Source organism: Triplophysa dalaica, chromosome 24, assembly GCF_015846415.1.
Source record: "Triplophysa dalaica isolate WHDGS20190420 chromosome 24, ASM1584641v1, whole genome shotgun sequence".
In the NCBI taxonomy this organism is placed as follows: domain Eukaryota; kingdom Metazoa; phylum Chordata; class Actinopteri; order Cypriniformes; family Nemacheilidae; genus Triplophysa; species Triplophysa dalaica.
In genome coordinates, this window is record NC_079565.1 from 12,342,908 (window position 1) to 12,363,409 (window position 20,502).

A 20,502-nucleotide genomic window follows, 5' to 3' on the forward strand; every position below is an offset into this window, starting at 1 on the left:
AGTCACGCTCATTGTGTGTACACAATCATAAACATGCACTCAGCAGGATCTATTACATGTTTGTTATTTCCCATTTAAATCTTATCATAAGGACAAGACACCTACCTTTCATTTCCCTCTTCATCCAGAGTAGGTGGCCTGCAAAACAATCAACAAATAATGAATTATATCTCGACATGATAAGCATGTTGCATTGTATCTGATAAATAGCTTTGAGATAGCTGATATCAAAAATATTACTGAATGAATTTCCATAATATTTCATTTTCTATTCGTACTATCATTGCCAAATGATTTTGAGTGATGATAAACATTCACATGATGCCAGAATATTAAAAGGTTTCGGAATTTGCCCTGTGGAAACATTTCAGATCTCAGGAGTTTCGTACAGACACTGACCAGTAGGACATTCTGTCAAAGTCCAGAACGGCCGTCCCACTGAAGGCTTACAGCCGCGACCAGGGGCGGACAGAATTATCAACACGAATGCATGCAACTTGAAGGCATTAGCGAGTTGGACATGTAATTATGCAAAAAAATACACACATTACATACAACCCCCCCATCCCCAGATTTGGTGGAGAGCAGATGCCATCGAGACACCCAGCTCTCCTGTTTTTGCCAAGTGGTTGATATCCTAAGGAAAACGTCATGTTGGCCCTGGGACAACATTTAAATCAAGCAATCAGATTTTATAAATACGTTTACAGTTTATTTTAAGTTTTATATTCCAACCAGGATTAGGAGCTTGTAAACCATCGATTTTCACTTATCATTACCCTCTGATTTTAGTGATAAATTATGGGTAGGGTTGGGGTTTGATGTGGGTTTAGGTTTTATTCATAAAAATGTTGTCCTTGGGTCAACAAAATAGGTTGTCCTGTGGACATCATCCACTTGGCAAAATCAGGTCGAGCTCAAACACCCCACACCGCCCAACCCCCCCCCCCCGTCGACAGATTTGGTAGAGGGCCAATGCCAACGCCGCCCCATCCCCCCCGACACCCATAGACAGAATTGTTGGAGTGCCGTTGGGGGGCGAATTAACCTGGGCTGAAAATCCTCGCCAGTCAGCCCCTGGACACCCAAGACAATTGTTAAAAGACAGTAGGCCTATACAAGTATATAAAAAGAGAGTCGCATAGTTCAGATAATTTAGTTTTGTGAGCAAATAATGAGAAATTCACAGTTTGACTGTTGATATCTTCAGAAATGCTAAATGAGACACATCTGAGATTATGGAGGGAAAATCTGATAAACAAAAACGTCCTTCATTTGCTACATTCAATCTCATTACTGTCTAGAAGAAAGATCTGGGATATTAATAATATCTCATTTGTAACTTTTTTTTATTGAGTTACTGAAGGTCAAGAAAGGACAACCACACAAAATAAATCTTTAAAGTGACAATGCAAGAATTGAAAGTAGCTCTGGTGTTAAACTATTACATACAAAGACACAATCTGCCTTGAAAATACCAGGAATATAAAGATCTTTTCAGCTGCCTACAGGCATTTTTGTCCTGTGCTTTTGAAAGTGGACCACAAAACACAGAAAATACTGCAGAGCATCAACGTCATGACAGTTCTCCCCCCATGGCTTTGTAGTTAAGCAAGGACTCAACCTGTCAGTTTAAAGAACATTGCTGTGGACATCTCTGGTCGAACTGCAAGATCTTAATAACCTTCAGTCGCAGAATTCCATGTCTTCTTGGAAAAAGAAAGGGAATGCTCAAAACTGATGCTGTTTAAATGGCTTTTTCACCTGAGGCCCAACCATGGAAACCAGGTAACACGTACAGTTCCAAGAAAGTGAATAGAAACCATACTGAGAGATGTATATAAACACTATGTGCCATTATGAATTATTGACTTGGGCACCTTGCACGCTAAAAAAACGTCACTAGAAATGTTAGTGTTTGAAATTAAAGTGTAATACTTAATTCTGTGAGTTAAGGTAACATGCAGTAGCCTAACATTAAAAAGATGTAAACAGGAAATAATGCCAATTTTACATGTTACCTATTACGTGATAAAATACAGACCTCTTTCTTTTATCGTAGCTTCTATGTTTTAGATTTGTGTTAAGGTTATGAAACGTTAGGATAAGATGTCCTTGAGTCATTTATTTGGCCAGGTTGTTCGCTTGATAAATGATTCATATAAAAGGTTGTTCGATCTTCTTGGCAGTTCGGTTTAACACTTAGTATTAAAATTAAATTGCGTGCAACAAAATAAAAGAAGTAAACAAGACATGTTTACTAGTTCACAACGCTAACATTCATTTCAATATTTTAGTATGTGTATTGCATAGCCTTACTTAGGATATGAAAAGTTAAGATTAGAATCTGTGAGGGTCATTTTTGTTGGTATTTATCTGATAAATGTTTGAGATAAAGGAAAAGCTTTCTTGATTCTCTCTCTCTGATCATCCGCCAGAGACATTGCATCAAACATGAACATTTACATGTAAAAATCATTTCCTTTCTAAATGGACAACACCCAGTCAAAATTATTTTGCTCTGATGGTATAAACATTTGCTATGATGTTTCAATACTCAAGCCTGCTCTTAGAGTAGACTGCTGTTCAAGGACATTGCTGTAAATCTAAATTTAGACATGACTACGATAAACCTACAATTGGTGGGCTTTCGCAGGCGTATTACATGTATCCTGGGGTTAGTATGCAGTAGACCGAACTCAATCTGACGAATGGTACAGGTGTAATTTAAATTCTACATCAAAATGGACATAATAACTGACTTAATGCACCATTCATCTGTGCATGTTACTTTAAAAGGTAGTTTTTGTGATCTTTAAACAGAATGTATAAACTTACTGCACCTCTAAAATGTGACCCTGGATCACAAAACATACGTTGCACAGTTTTTTTTTGTAAAAGACAAAAATACATTGTATGGTTCAAAATGATATATTTTTCTTTTATGCCAAAAATCATTAGGATATTAAGAAAAGATTATGTTATATGAAAAAAATTGGGCATTTCCAACTTTCAATATATAAAATCATTATTTTTGTGAGTGGATGGTCTGCCACAGTGCCCCTGATTAACAACTTCGAAGGCAATTTTCACAATATTTATATGTTTTGCACTCTCAGATTCCTAAATTATAAACGGTTGTATCTCATCCAGATATTGTCTAATTCTAACAACTGATAAATTAATAGAATTCTCGAGAAATTAACCCATAAGACTGTTTTTTTGTCCAGGTTCACAAAAGACAGTCCCTTCCGATTATGTCACCAATCATCTCACTGGAATTCCTAACCATTTTACAAGTGGGCTAATTTGTATGAATTTGCATGATGCGAATGGTGCGAAACGTTTGATTAGTAGAAAAAGCAATACTGAAGCCCCTCTGCTAAACTGGCGAGAAAGCAAATCAAATGAAAACGTACATATAAGAGTGTATGAATTCATGTGAGTTAAAGGTGTAATGAATTAAGACATCAATTTTAATCCAAGCTTTTGTTATAATAGAGGGAAATTGTATTCAAGCGAACCCTTGTTACTGAAATTGCAACTTTTTTTGACACCAGGACCAGTGAACGCCAGGTCCTGGAATGCTCCTATCTATGATAGGTTGACCACCGCCACCACAAAAGAATATCAACAAATACTTCTTTAGCCCGCCCTCTGGTTTGCGTTAGACAGTACTAAAGTAACACAAGTTGAGCGGAACCAGTTAGAGCGAGCAAGCAATAAACATGCCCTAAAGATCGCAAAATATTGTGCACTCAGAGCCTGGTTGTGGAAGAACACAGTCGCTGCATTCCTTCCTTTGGAAAAAATTTGACTAGCCAAACGTCATGCACTCGTCACACTCATCGCATTCCATGCCTTACACTAAGACTCCGCCCATTACAGTAACTACCATCTTAAAAGTACAGTTTTGCGTTTTTACAATACTGGTCCTAGAAATTGTGACAGATTGTCAAGAAAATCAGCTTAGACGATCTTTGGACTGAGTCGCGCAGAGGTGATGCTCTTGAATGGAGATTTTTTCCGTTGCTCAAAAGTTACGACGCCGCAAACTTTGTAAAATTGACCAGAAAATGTATAGGAGGTTGTAACTCGGCCAATGTTCGATTCATCAATACGAAACTTGGTAAGTGTCAACTACACCTCAGAAAAAGTTTCAAATCAGTGCCACGTAGAGTTTGTGAGATATAACACTTGGTGAAGAAAGCCAATTGAGTGGGGCACCTCATAAATTCGCAAGTCTTGGGTGCATGAGGTTGCCGGTTTGATTCTTGTGTTGTGCATTTATAAATTTAAATTTGTAAGTATGTGCACAAATAGTGCATGTATGTCAACAAACGAAATGTAATGTAATTTTTGTGATGAAATAAAATAAAATAAAGTGCGATGTACGTAGTGCAACTTAAAGCGGCTTACAATACATGTAAATACATACAAACTGTCAGGAAGGGTGGACAGAACCCAAACGCAGGCAAGTGAAGGGTTAACAAAGACTATTTATTGGACAAAATAAAAACCCACAATGGGGAAAACAAACAAGATACGAGGTGATACTAATAAACAAAAGTCCAAACACGAAGGGAACAAGGGTATTCCAAAACCGAAAAGGAACAAAGTAATCCAATACACCTCACGGATAGGGAACAAACTGGATACGGGAAACAGGAAGGATATAACATGTGAAATGAACCGACATAGACTGGGGAAAGAACAGGACTATATAAAGGGAATAACTGATGAGGGATAATAATACAGGGAAGGTGAAGGACAGGTGACAAGACTTAACATAGACTCCACTAAGGGAGACTGGCGGGAAGAAGAATGTACAGTTGAGGGAAATGAAACACTAATGAGATGCTAACAGAGACACAAGGGGGCGGAGCTAAACGAAAGACATGAGGACAGGCGGCGAAATGTCAAAACAAACCGCCACGTGTCTCCACACAAGACGAAACACACACACAAGACATGGTATTGTCATGACCCTGTCCCCAAGGCACGAAAAACTCCTGACAGGAAGGACAGGACCCTGACACAAACAGAAACAAGTACAAAATGACATTCTTTCTTTCATTGTCACTTCTGACATCTGTAATTAATACCTGCGTTCATGAGATATTACTCTTATACATATTTTTTTTATTACCCATGAACGCTTAAAATTATCTGTTTAATTACAAGTCTCTGGTTCAAGAGGTCGCTGGTTCGAACCTGGTATAGCGCATTTATACGTTTCATTTTTCAAGTATGTGCATAAACAGCACCCATCATTCATTCCCAATGTATCAAATCAATTGAAAACAAAAAAGGAAACAATTTGATTTAGACAGCCAAAATGCATAAACAATTTTCTTTTCGCCGACTTAATATATAACTTGTTCCAGATGCAATTATAGCTAAATCCTCCGAATATTAATCTACGGTATTTTAAATGGAATCACGTCGTCTGCCCTAATCCACTTGTTATTTTAAGTAAACCTTTTAAACTGGGCTCAGCTGATTGGTGTTGCTAGGGGTAACTGGTATTCGAAACAAACGCTCAATTCAACACTTGACCCAGGGTACGGCTCTTCACAAGAGGTGTCCATCAAATCAACATTGTAGTAACTAATAGCCTGTGCGACGGTAGATGACTCATCTGTGAAGGGGCTTGATATGACAGCTGATGAGAACACAGCAATTTCAGTTTGACCCTCTAGGTCAGTTGTGACATGTAGTGTTGGGATTGAAGGGCCTCTAATGGCTTGCCTTGTCAACAACATATCCTCATTTGGCCTTGTTTGATGCCTTATTGTTGTACTGTTATATTATGACATTTTTCTTGCAATGACTTATGAACCGACACATTTTAAAGGTGAACAGGTGCTTCCAAAAAGTAAGTTGTGGTAAGTTGCAGCAACACACCATCATACAAAGATGAGAGGCATTAAGAACATATTTGAGATTTTAAATAATTTTCTGAATAAAACATAATATTCAGCTCCCTAGATGTGGCATTGGTTTGGATGATGTGGGGGTGGTGGTTTGGAGGTTGTTGCTATGAGGTTGCCAAGCTTTTTGAGGGGTGGCTATTCCCTGGGGGTTTCGACATTGCTTAGGTGTTCAGGCTAGCTAATGGGTTATCGAGTCAAAAGACCCCACCCCCAGTTCTTCATGGTATTTGGCTTTTTGTATGTTGCTAGGATCCCTTTTTCAATGAATATTTTTTCCACCAGACATAAATGTGATCGCTTAATGAAAACGAAAACCTTTCCTCTTAATATTTATATCACAGTGTGGGTTTCACACCTTGGTTTAGGAATACAACGATGAAAACACTTAAAACCTTAAATATAAGCCATATGAATACTTGAAACTGGCTATCTTTTTGCACATTAGCCACTCCTTATATGAATATTAAATCTTTATATAACAGCGACTTAGCCATTTACAATCCCCCAAACATCAGAGACACTATCAGCAATTTCAAGGGTTTTATAAAAGGAATTACTCATCAAAATCATTTTCCTGCACACTGTTGAGCTCCTGAAGCACTAAAGAACAAAAGAGATGTCATTCTATGAATACACCAATCACTTCACCAATCACTTCCATTGATTTCAGTTTTTCAATTACCGTATACACCTTATAACTGTGACCCTACGATCGTGAACAACACGGAAAGTGAAAATAAATCTTTCAATAACAATTGTCCAATCAATGGCAAAGAATGTCACTGTTAAAAAAAATTGCGACAAGCAATTCACTGCATTCAGAAGACTCAATTTAAAGGGTTACTATATCACCATCTCTGTTTGAAAAATAAAGTTGCAGGTTAGTTTATTACTTTTTATTTATTTAAGTATATATTTTTGGACATTTGCCTTTATTAGTGCAGTAGGAGTGTGAGGACAGGAAGCGAAGTGGATGAGAGAGGGTGGCATCGGTAAAGGAACACGAGCCAGGACTCGAACTCGGGTCGCCCGGAGCGCAACAGCGTCTTATGTTGGACCACTAACCAAAAGGCTATCGGCTCCAAAGGTTTATGACTTTTCTTAAAGTGGGTTTCCTTTAAGTAAAATGACGTCATACTGACAATTACATTACCCTTGGATTGTAACTTAAAGCTCAATTAATATTATTATTGTATATAAATAATTTACAGTTTAACGTTGCGAATCAGTGGAAAGTACGGTAGCATGGAAAACACTTGATTTTTTGTTTATATTTTCACTTATTTTTTTGCAAAAAAATTGCAAATTGCAGCTTTTACTTAATTGGACAACACTTAAGTACGACAGTCGCTTCTTACTTGTTCCATGTCACAGTGCCAGAAATCTTTTGCATTTCACCCAGTGCTGCCAGCAACAAAGATGATTTCCCACAACCCACCTGGCCGACTATCATAGTCAACTGACCTGTAGAGAGAATACAAACCAATAAATAACCAACAAACAGGGTTTTAAATCATAATAAATGGTATTGAACACCAAAAATACATCTGCATGTTCGAAGAGTGAATAAACAGACAGAAATAAAGTCCCATAAATTTTACATTTAAAACAGATTCATATATCAAATAAAAGCTCTCACTTTCAAGACTATCACTGTATTTTTCACCAATCTACCACTTTAACGTAACATAAAATAATAATTGTCAAATTATTGTCAATTTGATTAAATGTAGAGGGTTTCCTGTAAAATGAGAACATTTTATTAATTCACTCCAATGTGTGTGGCTATGGGACTTTTAAATTCAGACAAAATATGCATCAGATAAAAACCTTTGTATGGGGAAAAACACTTCATTTTGGGATTTAGAGAAAAATAACAGGTCTGAACAACGTAGGTGTTAAAAATGAAAGATCTCTGAGGTAAAGCTTATGCTTAAACATGTCCGCTTTTATTTTGATGTTATTTAGATGTACATAGAAGAGGAAGGGGAAATGATGTCTAGAAGAGCGTAGAACAAGAAATGGAATCAGTAATTTCCACATCAGCTTTACAGAATCACACCCATCCTTTAAAATCTCAGAGCACCTGTGATAACCACAATGCCACAGCACCTGCTTAAGTTTCAATCTGATAGGACTCACCGAAAGGAATCTTTATTTCCACATTGGATAATGTTGAGGCTCCATCAGTCCAGCTGAAATAACCATTTGTTATCTAGAACAGAGAACATTTAGTCAGTTTGTTTGTGCCCACACCTGCCGTTGTACTGCATGAGTACACAGATAAACTGTATTATCTCACCTTAATGCAGATATCTTCATCCTCCACAGCCAGAGGCTCGTCCTCCTGATCGCTCTGAATCCCAAAGCTGTTCCAGTCCTCTCTGACCGGATGCTTGCGGTTCACAACCTTCAGAGGCTGTATTAAAATAAAAAGACCAAACCCTCAGCAATGATAACTCATCTGTGTTTAGCAAACATTGCGCTTCATTAATATAATGACTTTTTGATGTGAATAATTGGTTGCAGGGTATTTATTAAAGGTTTGGTGCCTTAAATCCAAAAGATCTCGCGAAATAGTTACAAAAATGCTGAAAATGTCATATCTGTGTAGACAGAGTTTCCATTATTTTACTGTAAATAGGCAACAGGCAGATTCTCATGTTTTCGTCGACTAAAATGTCATCAAAGCTCATCAGCCAATAACATGTAAGCCTGGATCATGTGTGTTTTTGGTAAACCTTAAGGCTATAAAACTAGAATTTAAAAGTAGAAGAATTTACAACTTACAGTATAATTCATATGAAGATAAAGAATAACAGAAATTTTGAAAAAATATTACGTGAAATGACAGAAACATGTCAGAAAAAGAAAATATATAAACATATAAAATATGAATATATCCTTAAAATACTAAAAAACAATATTGTTATAATATATAATATGAAATATATGTATTTTATTAATTTATTGTTTCGTGCTTGGTGTGTCTTTACGGCTAATATACTTTACTCACCAGGGCCTGATACCAGGCGTGATTGGTTGAGTTGGGTAAAATTGTTGCTTTGGGCTCCTGTTCAACTCCGATCTCATCACAGGAGAAAAACTCGCTCAGCTTCTGCACACTGGCCACAAGACAATTTGATATATTATTAGATTAACTTTATGTTTTTCTTTTTCTGGACATCGTAAATGTTTGATACAAACATTTATCTATGACCTGTTCTATATTTGTTGGCCTGCCATATTACTCTGAAATAAAACCACAGACAAGAACATAAATTAAACTAGACCCAAGACTGATGCCTTCTGGAACGATGCGCATGGCTGTAAATGGATTATGTTGTAAAAACATCAGAAACAGCAGATGCCCTCATTGTTGATCACAAGTGTGCAGTCAGAAATATATTGAGAAAGGTGGCAAACGTGGGCTGTTTTCTAAACAGGCCAGATCTATGACCTGTTCTTGAGCAGACACAGCCTTATCTAAAATGTATTCCACAGCAATGGATTGATGAGATTGAACCAGAGGCACACCAACACACATCACTTCAGGGAAGTCTGCTGTAGCTGTTACGGGGAGAAGAGAAAACTCACAGTGCCTGCCGGAGCTGAAATGATTTATCACGCATTGACATAGACCGATTCATCTGAACCCTAGTGGTTAATTAAGAACTGTAAATCCTGAAATGTTTTTGTTGGTCGTATATCACGGTAATATACACAGCAATTCATGTCCCAATAACTATTGTAAAGAAAGGAACTAAGCTGTAAATTAAACTACAATGCGAAGGGTACAGCAGAGGGTATAATCTATGTTCTAAATGAAAAATGGGAAATAAAACAAAACCTACCCAAAATAAAAATACAACAACATATAATTGATTATAATAATACATCTATTTTTGACAAAAAATCTAAGACAGCATTGCACATCACCATCCCTGAATGGATGCACTATATGTAATTATGTAAGAGTATATGTAATTCATACAGAAAAGATCAAATCAAAAATAATTCCATCAGGTGAAAATTGGTCAGTTAAGACTGGCTAATATTTGTGTAATGCATATTCAGATTGCAATAAATTGGCAAATATGTGTGCTACCTAATTTCTGTGCTTTTAAGAGTAGCGAGTCCTTAGTTTAGCAACATGGTAATGTAAAACCAAAGTCTGTTAACAGAAGCCAAAGCCACTAGTTGGAAAGTGTCATGGTTCTACCCCATCTTGTCATGCGTTTCTTGATCTAGTGGTAGAATCATGACAGACCCTCTTGTTTCATATGGAGAGTTTTTGATTGTTAATAATTTCATGCCCCCGCACCTGTTCCCATTTGATTTGGTTCCAATTATTATGCCCCTGTGTTTTCTTTCCTGTGCTGGTTCATTGTGTGTGTCAATTGTGTGGTGAGTTCCTGTGCCTGTCTAATCTAGTCTAGTCTAATTTAGATAGTTGTAGTTCTTGTCAAATGTTTACGTTAGTCTTGTTTTAATGTAGTTAGTCTTAGTCCGGTCCTGTCTTGTTATTACTGTATCCTATTTTGTTACGTTACCCCATTTTGTTTTTATTAGTAAAGTCTTGTTAACCCCTTACCCACTGTCTGCGCCTGGATCCTCTGTCCTTGTCTCATCAACCCATGACAAACTGATTATAACTACACCTGTGACTAATTTTGTACTTGACAAACTCTGCAAGGCCGCATGGCTGAAATGCATCAATGTGCAGTGTTCATGTCATTTGTAATGTTTCTATAATGAGCCATGTTTAAATAAAGGCTTTTTGACATTTTGGAACTGGAAGAAGTGCCTGGTATTTTCATTTATTTGACATAACAAAATAGTGTTACCTACCTACATTCTAAACCTTTATATGTTGCGTAAATGTAACGTTTCCCCAGCTTTTTATTTATTTTAATATTCTGAGCAGATGCATTTCATACAAACTTATAGATCAACTTATTGTAAACACCGTAAACATTTAGAAGAGCAATGCAAATCTTGTACAAAAGGAACATCAGGAAATGCAATTCCGCGCAACATTTCAGTGTCCAAGGACACCTAGTTCCTATGTGAGTCGTAACGATCACCGTCAAGTCTGACTGCTTTTAATTTCAGGAATAATTGCGTGGTTTAGTGCCGTTTTATTTGTTTTTCTTATTGAAAGCAGCCATTTTGCTTAGTGTTTTGCCACTCAAGGGAGTGTGACCCGTGTGTCCTGGCATGTTCATGTAGAAAATTGACGTCAATGCATAACCTCTATTATAAGTATTACAGACCCTTCCATCTCCCACACAATCTCTGCGGGAGTCGTGCCACTCGGCAGCCATGTTTGCATCCCCTCCCGGCAGCTATTTGCGTCATAGTTAGACCACATGCCTATCTACTTGAATGGGGGTAGACAGTTACAGAAGTAACCCTGAATTGAAATGTACCATAACTTTTGTTTCCTAAACTTAAATTACACAAAAAATCAATTTTTCCGAGTTTGCTTAAACTACAGCACACAGGCTGGCAAGCGCCTCACGAGGGCCCCGCCCCACAGAATTTTCAGGTTTTACCTACTGATGATTGGCTCTTTTTACCAGAAGGAGGGACTTCCTTTTCTAGAATTACAGCCCATAAAAGGGTTTACAGTCGGTCATCCATCACAGGTTTCATCCTGGTTAGGACAATGCACGTAAACAGCTTACATATGTTCTAGGTGTTACAAAGGCTTTGTGGTTTAACTGACCTGACCAGGGCTTTGACGGTGGAGCGCACGACACTGGACAGCAGGAACAGAGGAGTAACCAGGATATGAAAGAGTGAGAGAGAGGCAAAGGCTACAGCGGGGGACAGGTCTGCATCATCAGACAGGTGCACATGAGCCACAAAAGTCTGAAACAAACAAACCAATAAACATCTTTCATGCATCTATTTCATCTACTCCTGAATTGACTGGTTAGTCTACTTGAATATTAGGACTGCATAAAAATTGTCGGAAAGAGGTAAGAGGAAATTGCTGAGGACCATTTATGTCCTGTTAAACTAAGTTTAAACATGATAAATAGACCAAAAGCCAATAAAGAACAGAAGAGTTTTTGTATACTTACAGTGAGTACTGCAGCAATGGGAATGGCTGTGTTCATAAATACTGTGAAGACAAAAAAAAGCTAAATTAGTTAAATAAGTTTCTATAATTACAGTAAATATTTTATATTTTATTCATTATATTGCTGTCATTTGAGCATCTAGCAACTGTCCCAAATGTAGAAGAAAACATGCAATAGTTCTTCAATACTAAATTGAAGACTCCAATCCAAAGAAAATATAGGTTTTGAATAAAAATGTCTAAAATGTGGCCTCGAACTTCTTGACACAACTGAAAACATCTTTGGATGTATTATAATACACATTTCAAACCGCATTTTAAATATGTAATTCACCTCCTGAATGAAGCTGAAAATAAACAGCAAGACATGATCAAACAGCCAAATACGTATGTTTGATGCATTTGTACAAAGACCAATTATTTCAGAAAAAGAAGTAATAGCAGTGTTTACTGTGTGTACACTTCCTTGAATGTCTACGCCTATTATGCACGAAGTATTGAGGACATATGAAGTTGAATTACACTACTACCATTTCTCCAGTGCCCAGGTGAGCTTGCTATTTCATTAAAACATGGACATGAACATCAAGAATGGTTCACTTGATTCATGAGACCTGACTTGACATACTCCAGTAAGCATGATCTATTTCTCCATTCCCTCAGAACCAATGCTCAGAGGTCCTGTTACAGTCCATGAAATATTCTCACAACTCATGCACCTGCTCCTACAGTTTTGAGAGCACATCTTCCAAAATTGTTGTGATTGAAAAAACTCCAGAGGGAACAAATGCACAGATTTGTTTATACACCACATGCAGGGTTATGTAATTTACTCTGAAAAAGTAATTTATTACTAGCTACTAATTACACATTCAATTGCGTAGTTAGATTACTGTGCAAATTGCTCTTTTCATCCTACATAACCTTGATTAGAAATGATTCAAGGATAGACATTCCATTTTCCATTCCATTTTCTACCGCTTATCCGAACTACCTCGGGTCACGGGGAGCCTGCGCCTAAGGATAGACATGAAACGGCTTATTTAAATCAATCAAATCAATTATAAATAACTACATTAATTATTCTTATTAACTGAGCCAGGTATACAACTGTGAGAAGGATACATTACAGCATACATTTTAAAAAAAGGGTAGTCGTGGCCTAATGGTTAGAGAGACGGACTCGTAACCAAAATGTTGCCGGTTTGAAGCTCAGGATTCTGAGCTTTCCTGTAGCTCAGTGGTACGAGCATTGCGTTAAAAACCGCAAGGTTGTGGGTTTGAGCCCAGGGGATTGCAAATACTTATGTTAAATGTATAGGATAAAGCAATGTAAGTTGCTTTGGATAAAAGCGTCTGCAAAATGTAAATGTAAATGTTATGACTGAGGTGCTCTTGAGCAATGCACCTTACCCCCCTACCTGCTCCCTGGGTGCTGCAGTGTTAGTTGGCCACTGCTCCGGGTGTGTTCACCACTTGCTGTGTGTGTATTCCCTACTCTCTGGATGGGTTAAATGCAGAGGTCGCATTTCAGGTATGGGTCACCATATCTGACAAACAGGTCACTTTTAATTGAAAAAATCGCACCATCCTGCACATGCAAGTTAAATTTTGCTGATTTCTCTGGGATGCCATATCTGCAGAATTTGACTGGCTGCTGACATTACTGTAGAAACTTCAGTCTGAGCTTCAATCTATTATAGTGCCGTGGCTGATTGGATCCCAGTGAACCCATTCAATAATTGCAACTGACAGCCATTCATACATCAATTTGAATCACAATATCATCATCACAAATTCACACATATTATGCATATATGAGGACAGAAATGACCACATTAATAACTCATGAAGGTCTGTTCAGGAGTCATTTAGCATCTGTTAGCTTAAGCCCCTACTTTCTTTTCAAAACAAACCTGTATTTTTAATGCATTAGTATCGACATACCAGTTCCTGAGCACTATCTGCCACATGCTACTGCTGAACTGTCTTGTTTTGAAATTTCTCTTTTTTTGCTATAGCCCTAAACCCAAAAAACAATTGTTCCATATAGCACATCCCTGCTGGTTTGGTTAAATTGATTTGTTGAAATTGAACACATTTCCCATAATAGCCATCAGATATCGACATTTCCTGGCACCTAAAATGAGTTCACAAGTTCAACCTGCGACTGAAGCCTCACAGAGCAGTTTGGTGAAAGCAGGGATAGGTCTCCTCAGGCATCAGTATGATTGGTTCCTGGAGTCAATGTGATCTGGAGACATTGCCATCACAGCACTCAGCAGTAAACTAATTTGAAAATATAACTGCAATTCCTGTGATTGCTGGGTCATGCTGCGGTATCTTCTTAAACTGTGTTCCCTCTCAGTTTGATTTTTACCTTGTTGTGGTGAATTGTGAATATTCAACAAAATTGGACCCTGTTTAGTATTGTGGAGGATAAATTTAATGACTCCTGGTTCTGTCAGGATGCTGTCCTGGAGAGTTTAGTTTCAATCCCGAATCCAACATATCTTTTTGTCATTTTGTGTAATCCTGAAGACTGTTCAAGTGTGTTTGAGAAGAACTGAAACTTCGGGACACTGAACCTTCAGGACCACTGTTAAAGTGATAGTTCACCCAAAAAGGCCAATTCTGTCATCATTTACTCACCATCTTGGCATTTCAAACCTGAAAGACTCTTTCTTCTGCAAAACACAAGAGAAGATATTTAGAAGAAAGTTTGTAACCAAAAACGTCTGCACCCATTAATTTCTATCGTATGGACACAACCAATGCAAGTCAATGTGTGCCGGTTAACAACATTCTTTTGTGTTCTGCGTAAAAAAGACAATGACAAGAGTGTGCTTAAATGATGTCAGAATTTTCATTTTTGTGAACTATCACTTTTTGGTGCAGTGCACATCAAGAAGGTATCTTTATCATTGTAGTTGTAATGTCAACCCTGATATTTTGTGATTGGTGTGGTGTCTGGGGGAGCAGCTAAGAGCTTGACTGAGCTCCCTCCTTGACTGAGATAAGGACCATCAAAAATTTTGACAATGTGGTGGCAAAGGGATGCTGCAAGAACTGTCACAGGACAGAGATGAAGGATGTCTATATATACAGACCACCCTTTCGCAATGATTGGATCACATCATAAGTGTCCTTTCAAACTTTGATAAATAAACCTATTCACAGTGTAAGCGGCTTCAATCAACCAGTAAATGAAGAAGCTTTATCCTATACATTATGAAGCCACTCAGAAGAGCCATAAAACACTTGCGGGATAAAGTCTTGCTCATCCTACGACAACCCTGGAGAAATAAGGTCAAACATTTTTTCAGCCAATACAAAATGCGACCAGTTGCATAATTTTAGCCGCTGAGTTAGGACTGGGTCTTAAAAACTAGTCTCACTGACAGGTTAGGACTAATCAGTTTTACTTTTCAGATTTTAATTAGACCAATCTACTTTTATGTAACTGACTCGAAGACATCATGACCAGTCTTGAAGAAAGAAATAGATGACAAACGTCTAAGACTAGTCATTTAAAGTTTGAATAAGGTGACTTCATAAGTGCAAACTGGATGAGTATTGTATCCATTGCGTCTTTAAAAAGGAACAAAAATTCACCTCTGGAGAAATCTCATTGGGAAAGAAATCACTGATATAAACAAAGCGATACATAAATCTGATGGCTCCAGAATTTGCTGCTACTGATTTACCCAATACCTGCTAGTATTGAAAAAACTGAAGCAAAAAGTGATCAAAGAAGAAAGTGTTCATAACAGATGAAAGACTTTGTAACCTTGATTTAAGTCAGAGAGCTTGAGAATATAACCCCGTGAAAACAGCAGCATTTGAGGTAACAAAAGAACATACAATGATTTCTCTATGACTTTAAATAATCTAGTCTTGTTCAGCGAGACATCTCCGAGACAAAAGATCTAATGCTTTTTCACATGTATCTCTCCAAGAACCTCCCACTCGGAGAGGCAGAGCCTTTAGACTGACTTGGATAGCAACCAATCAAATTTAAGGCCCTATTTTAACGATCTAAGCGCATGGTCAAAAGCACACAGCGCAGTTGCCTTCAGGGCATGTTTGAAAACGGTCGGCACACTAGGTCTCATGATCTAAACGGGTTGTCACGATTCTCTTAATGAGTAAAGGGTGTTTTTTGGGTGTAACGTGCAGTAAACCAATCAAGTGTCATCTCTCATTCCCTTAAGGAGCCAGTTGCACTCGTACCATGGCGGATTCACAGCGGAATTTCCAAGAGAAGACTGGATGCTTCTCCAGAGAGGAAATGCATCTGACCTGCCCAGAGGCACATTTTCTACTAACGCGCTCTTTAAATTAATAACTAAATATTGCCCCATTGACTTTAGACTTCAAGTTTAGAGTTAGTCTATGGCGCAGTCTATTTTCAGTTTCTCAAAATAGCAACGCGCCAACAATGATCCTGGAAAACCTCTTTTTGAGACCAGCACTCCCACGGGCGCACATATGAGCGCAAATTCATATGCTATTTAAACTACGCGCTGCAGGATGGGAAAATGAGAATTGCGTTTGGCTAAAACTAGCAAAAACACTTGCGCTGCGCCACAATACGACGAGTGTACGACAGGGCTCTTAGTTTTGCTTTTATGTTTGTCATTTAAGGGTCTGTAGATGTGCCGTTAAATACTGAGACCAAGCTAAATCTACCTTCGGATTTCGGTTTTATTCTTATATCTTAAATCATTGCTTATGCCGACAGTTCTTACTGGATATGGAAGTGTAGAGAGCGAAGGTCTGTAGGCTGGTCAGCTCCTTTGCCCGGATCTCCTCCACACTTGAACAGAAGATGTTCTCCCAGGCGTACAGCTTCAATAGTTTGATACCCCGGAGCAATTCATTGGTCTTCCTCAGACGCTCGCTGGAATAATCCTGAATGCCACATTAATTTCACACAGAAACAAAACTGTGGATTTATAATGTGCTGGGGCTTATTTCATTAATGTAAACACAACCTCTGATAGATGTATTGACAAGCTATGGCTTTACTGTACAAATATAACCCATGTTTGAGTGAAATATATATTTGCACAGTCGTTTGACAGCCGGCTATTGAGATATGAGCTTTGCTTGTCACTAAGCAGAGAATGTTAAATACTCACAAGTGTGCTTTTCTGTGCTTCTGATAGCTTGGTTGCCACAAAGTACTGCACAGGAGCCAGGAGGGTGATGACCGTGGCCCCTATCATGGCACTTATTCCCAGGAGGTAGTAAAGGAGGATGATCCCGACTATGATCTAGAATAGAGAGGAATCTTGAATTTATTTCAATATTATATTATATTTGATCTGGTATTTTTGCATTAGGACAAAGTAAAATTTATTGCAGTTTCAACCGGTGCAACTGGGGGGGTGCAAAAGCTTTGTAGTTTACAGGTGAAATGCAACAGAACGAAATTTTGTGTAAATTGTCTGTAAATGTAAAACTTCTTATGCAGATTCTCTATTTCAATGGGACTATCTGTGACCCTGGACCACAAAACTAGTCATAAGTAGCACAGGTATATTTGTAGAGATAGCCATTAGCCAACAATATAGAGTATGTGTCAAAAGCATTGATTTTTCTTTTATACCCACAAATCTTTTGGATATTAAGTAAAGATCATGTTCCATGAAGATATCCTACCATAAATATATATTTTTTGAAACTATATCGAGTGGATGCAGCAAAATCGTGAACAAAAATAGCCGGAAACACGCCTACAAACTTCACTCACTGATGCCCTGCTTAGCCAAGTTTGGTATCTACGTAAAGCTCAGAATTTCTGCTTTTCGCTTTCTACTCTCCACAACGTCATTACAGAGGTAAGCCAATAGAGAGCTTGAAAACAAACCTGTTTCATCTCTGATGAACAACTTTCAAGTCCATTTTCTTAATATTTTTATTTTTTGCACCCTCAGATTACAGATTTTCCATTAGTTGTTTCTCGGCCAAATATTGTCCTATCCTAACAAACCATACATCAATGGAAAGCTTATTTATCCTCCAGCTTTTTCTCTTCCACACTTGAACCCCTTGTGACTGGTTCACAAATTCGCCTGCCCGTTCAGTCTAGCAGATAATGGAAAACGAACTTGGCATGCTGTCCTTGAAGGGGGCTTGAACCCGAGGATCGGTTAGAGCTAAAAGCTTAACCCCCCTGTAACGGAACTACAAATAAGATAAAAATAGGCGGAGACAGGGAGGAGGAGGGACGCCGGAAGAGCTGACGCTGGGACGGCGCAGAAACTGCCGCTTATATACGCCCTAAGTGATGATTGACAGGACTGAATGCTAAGGCTCCTCCCGAACCTACATTTAGAACTTAATTTTTGTGGTTATGGACTTATGAACGAGTTACTGCTAATGTTTAATGTAAAATAAAAAAAAATACATATATCATTTAACACCTATATGCTTCCCCATTGATTTATTCTCTATTCCAAAAGCGATAAAAATGACTTTGAAGGACGTGTTTTACTGTTCTACAGCCCAAATCCTATGGTTCTCAATTTTCACTGTTTGCACTCAATAATGGAAGGAGAGACCTATGATGATTAATACAAGTCAATAAGACAGCAAAGGGAATCTTCAATATCGAACGAAAAGGAAGAAGCGTTACGGAACTAATCGAGGTTTACACAAAGGCAACCACAGGCAACCCTGGAAGCAGTAAACTGCACGTGCCATGCTCAACGTAGTTATAGTGACTTTGCAGTCTTCCTGATTGCGGCACTAACGAGTACTTTACCAGCTGTTCAAATATGAGAAATGACCATATACATCTTAATGTCGCTATATATGACTACCCATTAAATATTTCTGTAGTCAGGGAAAACATTTCAGGGACCATTCAAGACCCTCATATACGGGAAAAATAGATTTTGACAAGTGACACTCTATTTGACGTGACTAGGCTTTCCAATACAAAAAAAAGTATTATACACTGACAAAGAATAGAGCTTTTGAAGATATCTGACATTTCCTTAGTCTAACCTCAGGAGAACATTGTTTGAAAGGAGTAGATGTGTGAGGGCCCTTTTGCCCTTTTTTTACCTTTTTGCTAGGATTTCATTTGGTGCATCATGTCTTGGAAACAAAGAGAAAATTGTGACTATGAATAGGTATCTTAAACAGAGCTCTGGAACAAAATAACAAGCCATTCCAAATTTGCCGTTACCCAGAATTTCTACATGTATCGAGGTCAGTGCATTGTATTCTTTGTTCAATTCTAACAAAAACAAACCTCAGGAATGACATGAAGTAACACAACAGCATGTCAAAGACACATGAAAGTTGTGATTAAAAATCACAAAAATAGTATATTTCTTTTCGAACTCTTCTTAAATACATATAAAAACATTACTGTTTCTTTGCAATATTCAAGATCTTGCATCTTTTTGTTATTTTGGTGAGTTTGTCCAGATTATTTTTTTTGCCAATAAACTATATTTTAATTGGAATTTGATAAAAATATTGTCAGTACTTCACAGAATGAAACAAAAACACTCCTTTTACTTAAACATCCAACTAAAAATAAAATAATTCACAGATGTTTAGAGAACATCTAATAGTATTTATTAGGGCTTTATTAGGTAGGAAAATGCAATATGCAATGCTAAATAATGCAATGTTCAATATGCAATATGATAATGCTGTTTGCTTATATAAATGTATTAATTTAAGTTATATAAAACTACATTTAAAACTAGCGATGTACCGAATGTACCGATCGGCAGACATCACTCTGAATAATCGGTGGAGAAATTTTGTATCAGAGCTTTTCTATTAAAAACTTAATAACCTACACCAATTTATGGGATGAGAAAGTATCACCGCAATTTGAAATTGAAGAGCCATGCAGTACGGCTGCAGACCATTTAACAAACTTCATTTTTGTCAACCAAAAAAATTCATATAAATCCATTTTTGTATTGATCAATTATTGATCCGGCTATAAATAACTTTTAATTTTTTTAAAAAAATCATTAACTGCAAATCATGGCAATATGCTTACTGCAATATCAACATCTGCAATATTTACATCATTTCAATACATCTTTCTTCGGTTGCCTAAACTTAGGGGAAGCTTCTTTGTAATTTATGGCCAATTTCCTGATTTCTCTTCAGTTGTCAAAAACTATTTAGAGACAAAATCGCTGTGTAAGTAAAGACAACAGATAAAGGGACCATAAAGGTTTTAACCTATAATTTAATATCCAAGGGGTGTGTAATGATGGTAAGGTTGCCATATATACACGCATACATATACTTTAGGGATGGAGTTAAAGCAGCAGGTGCCAAAGAGGAGGGTCACAACAATGCAAAGCTCCTCTTTGTGGTACTTCTAATTCACCTTCCACCCCAGAAGTATTTATGTATTTGCGCTATAAGGTCAGGTGCACCTGTCTTTCCTTCAGTGAGACTAGTGTCAACATGTATGCCCCACTTTAA

General features: G+C 37.6%; 1 protein-coding gene across 2 annotated transcripts in view; it reads right to left on the reverse strand.

The window, feature by feature from the left end:
* abcc8 (ATP-binding cassette, sub-family C (CFTR/MRP), member 8) overlaps positions 1 to 20,502 on the reverse strand; it is a 64,040-nt gene that overhangs the window by 28,564 nt on the left and 14,974 nt on the right. For both annotated transcript variants that reach the window (XM_056740413.1, XM_056740412.1), the window contains 9 exons: positions 17,172 to 17,306; positions 16,779 to 16,941; positions 12,029 to 12,069; positions 11,668 to 11,813; positions 8,953 to 9,061; positions 8,239 to 8,355; positions 8,079 to 8,151; positions 7,295 to 7,400; positions 106 to 138 (listed from right to left, as the gene is read on the reverse strand). In XM_056740413.1, coding sequence (XP_056596391.1) covers positions 106 to 138; positions 7,295 to 7,400; positions 8,079 to 8,151; positions 8,239 to 8,355; positions 8,953 to 9,061; positions 11,668 to 11,813; positions 12,029 to 12,069; positions 16,779 to 16,941; positions 17,172 to 17,306 — 923 coding nt within the window. The remainder of the gene's footprint in view (positions 1 to 105; positions 139 to 7,294; positions 7,401 to 8,078; positions 8,152 to 8,238; positions 8,356 to 8,952; positions 9,062 to 11,667; positions 11,814 to 12,028; positions 12,070 to 16,778; positions 16,942 to 17,171; positions 17,307 to 20,502) is intronic.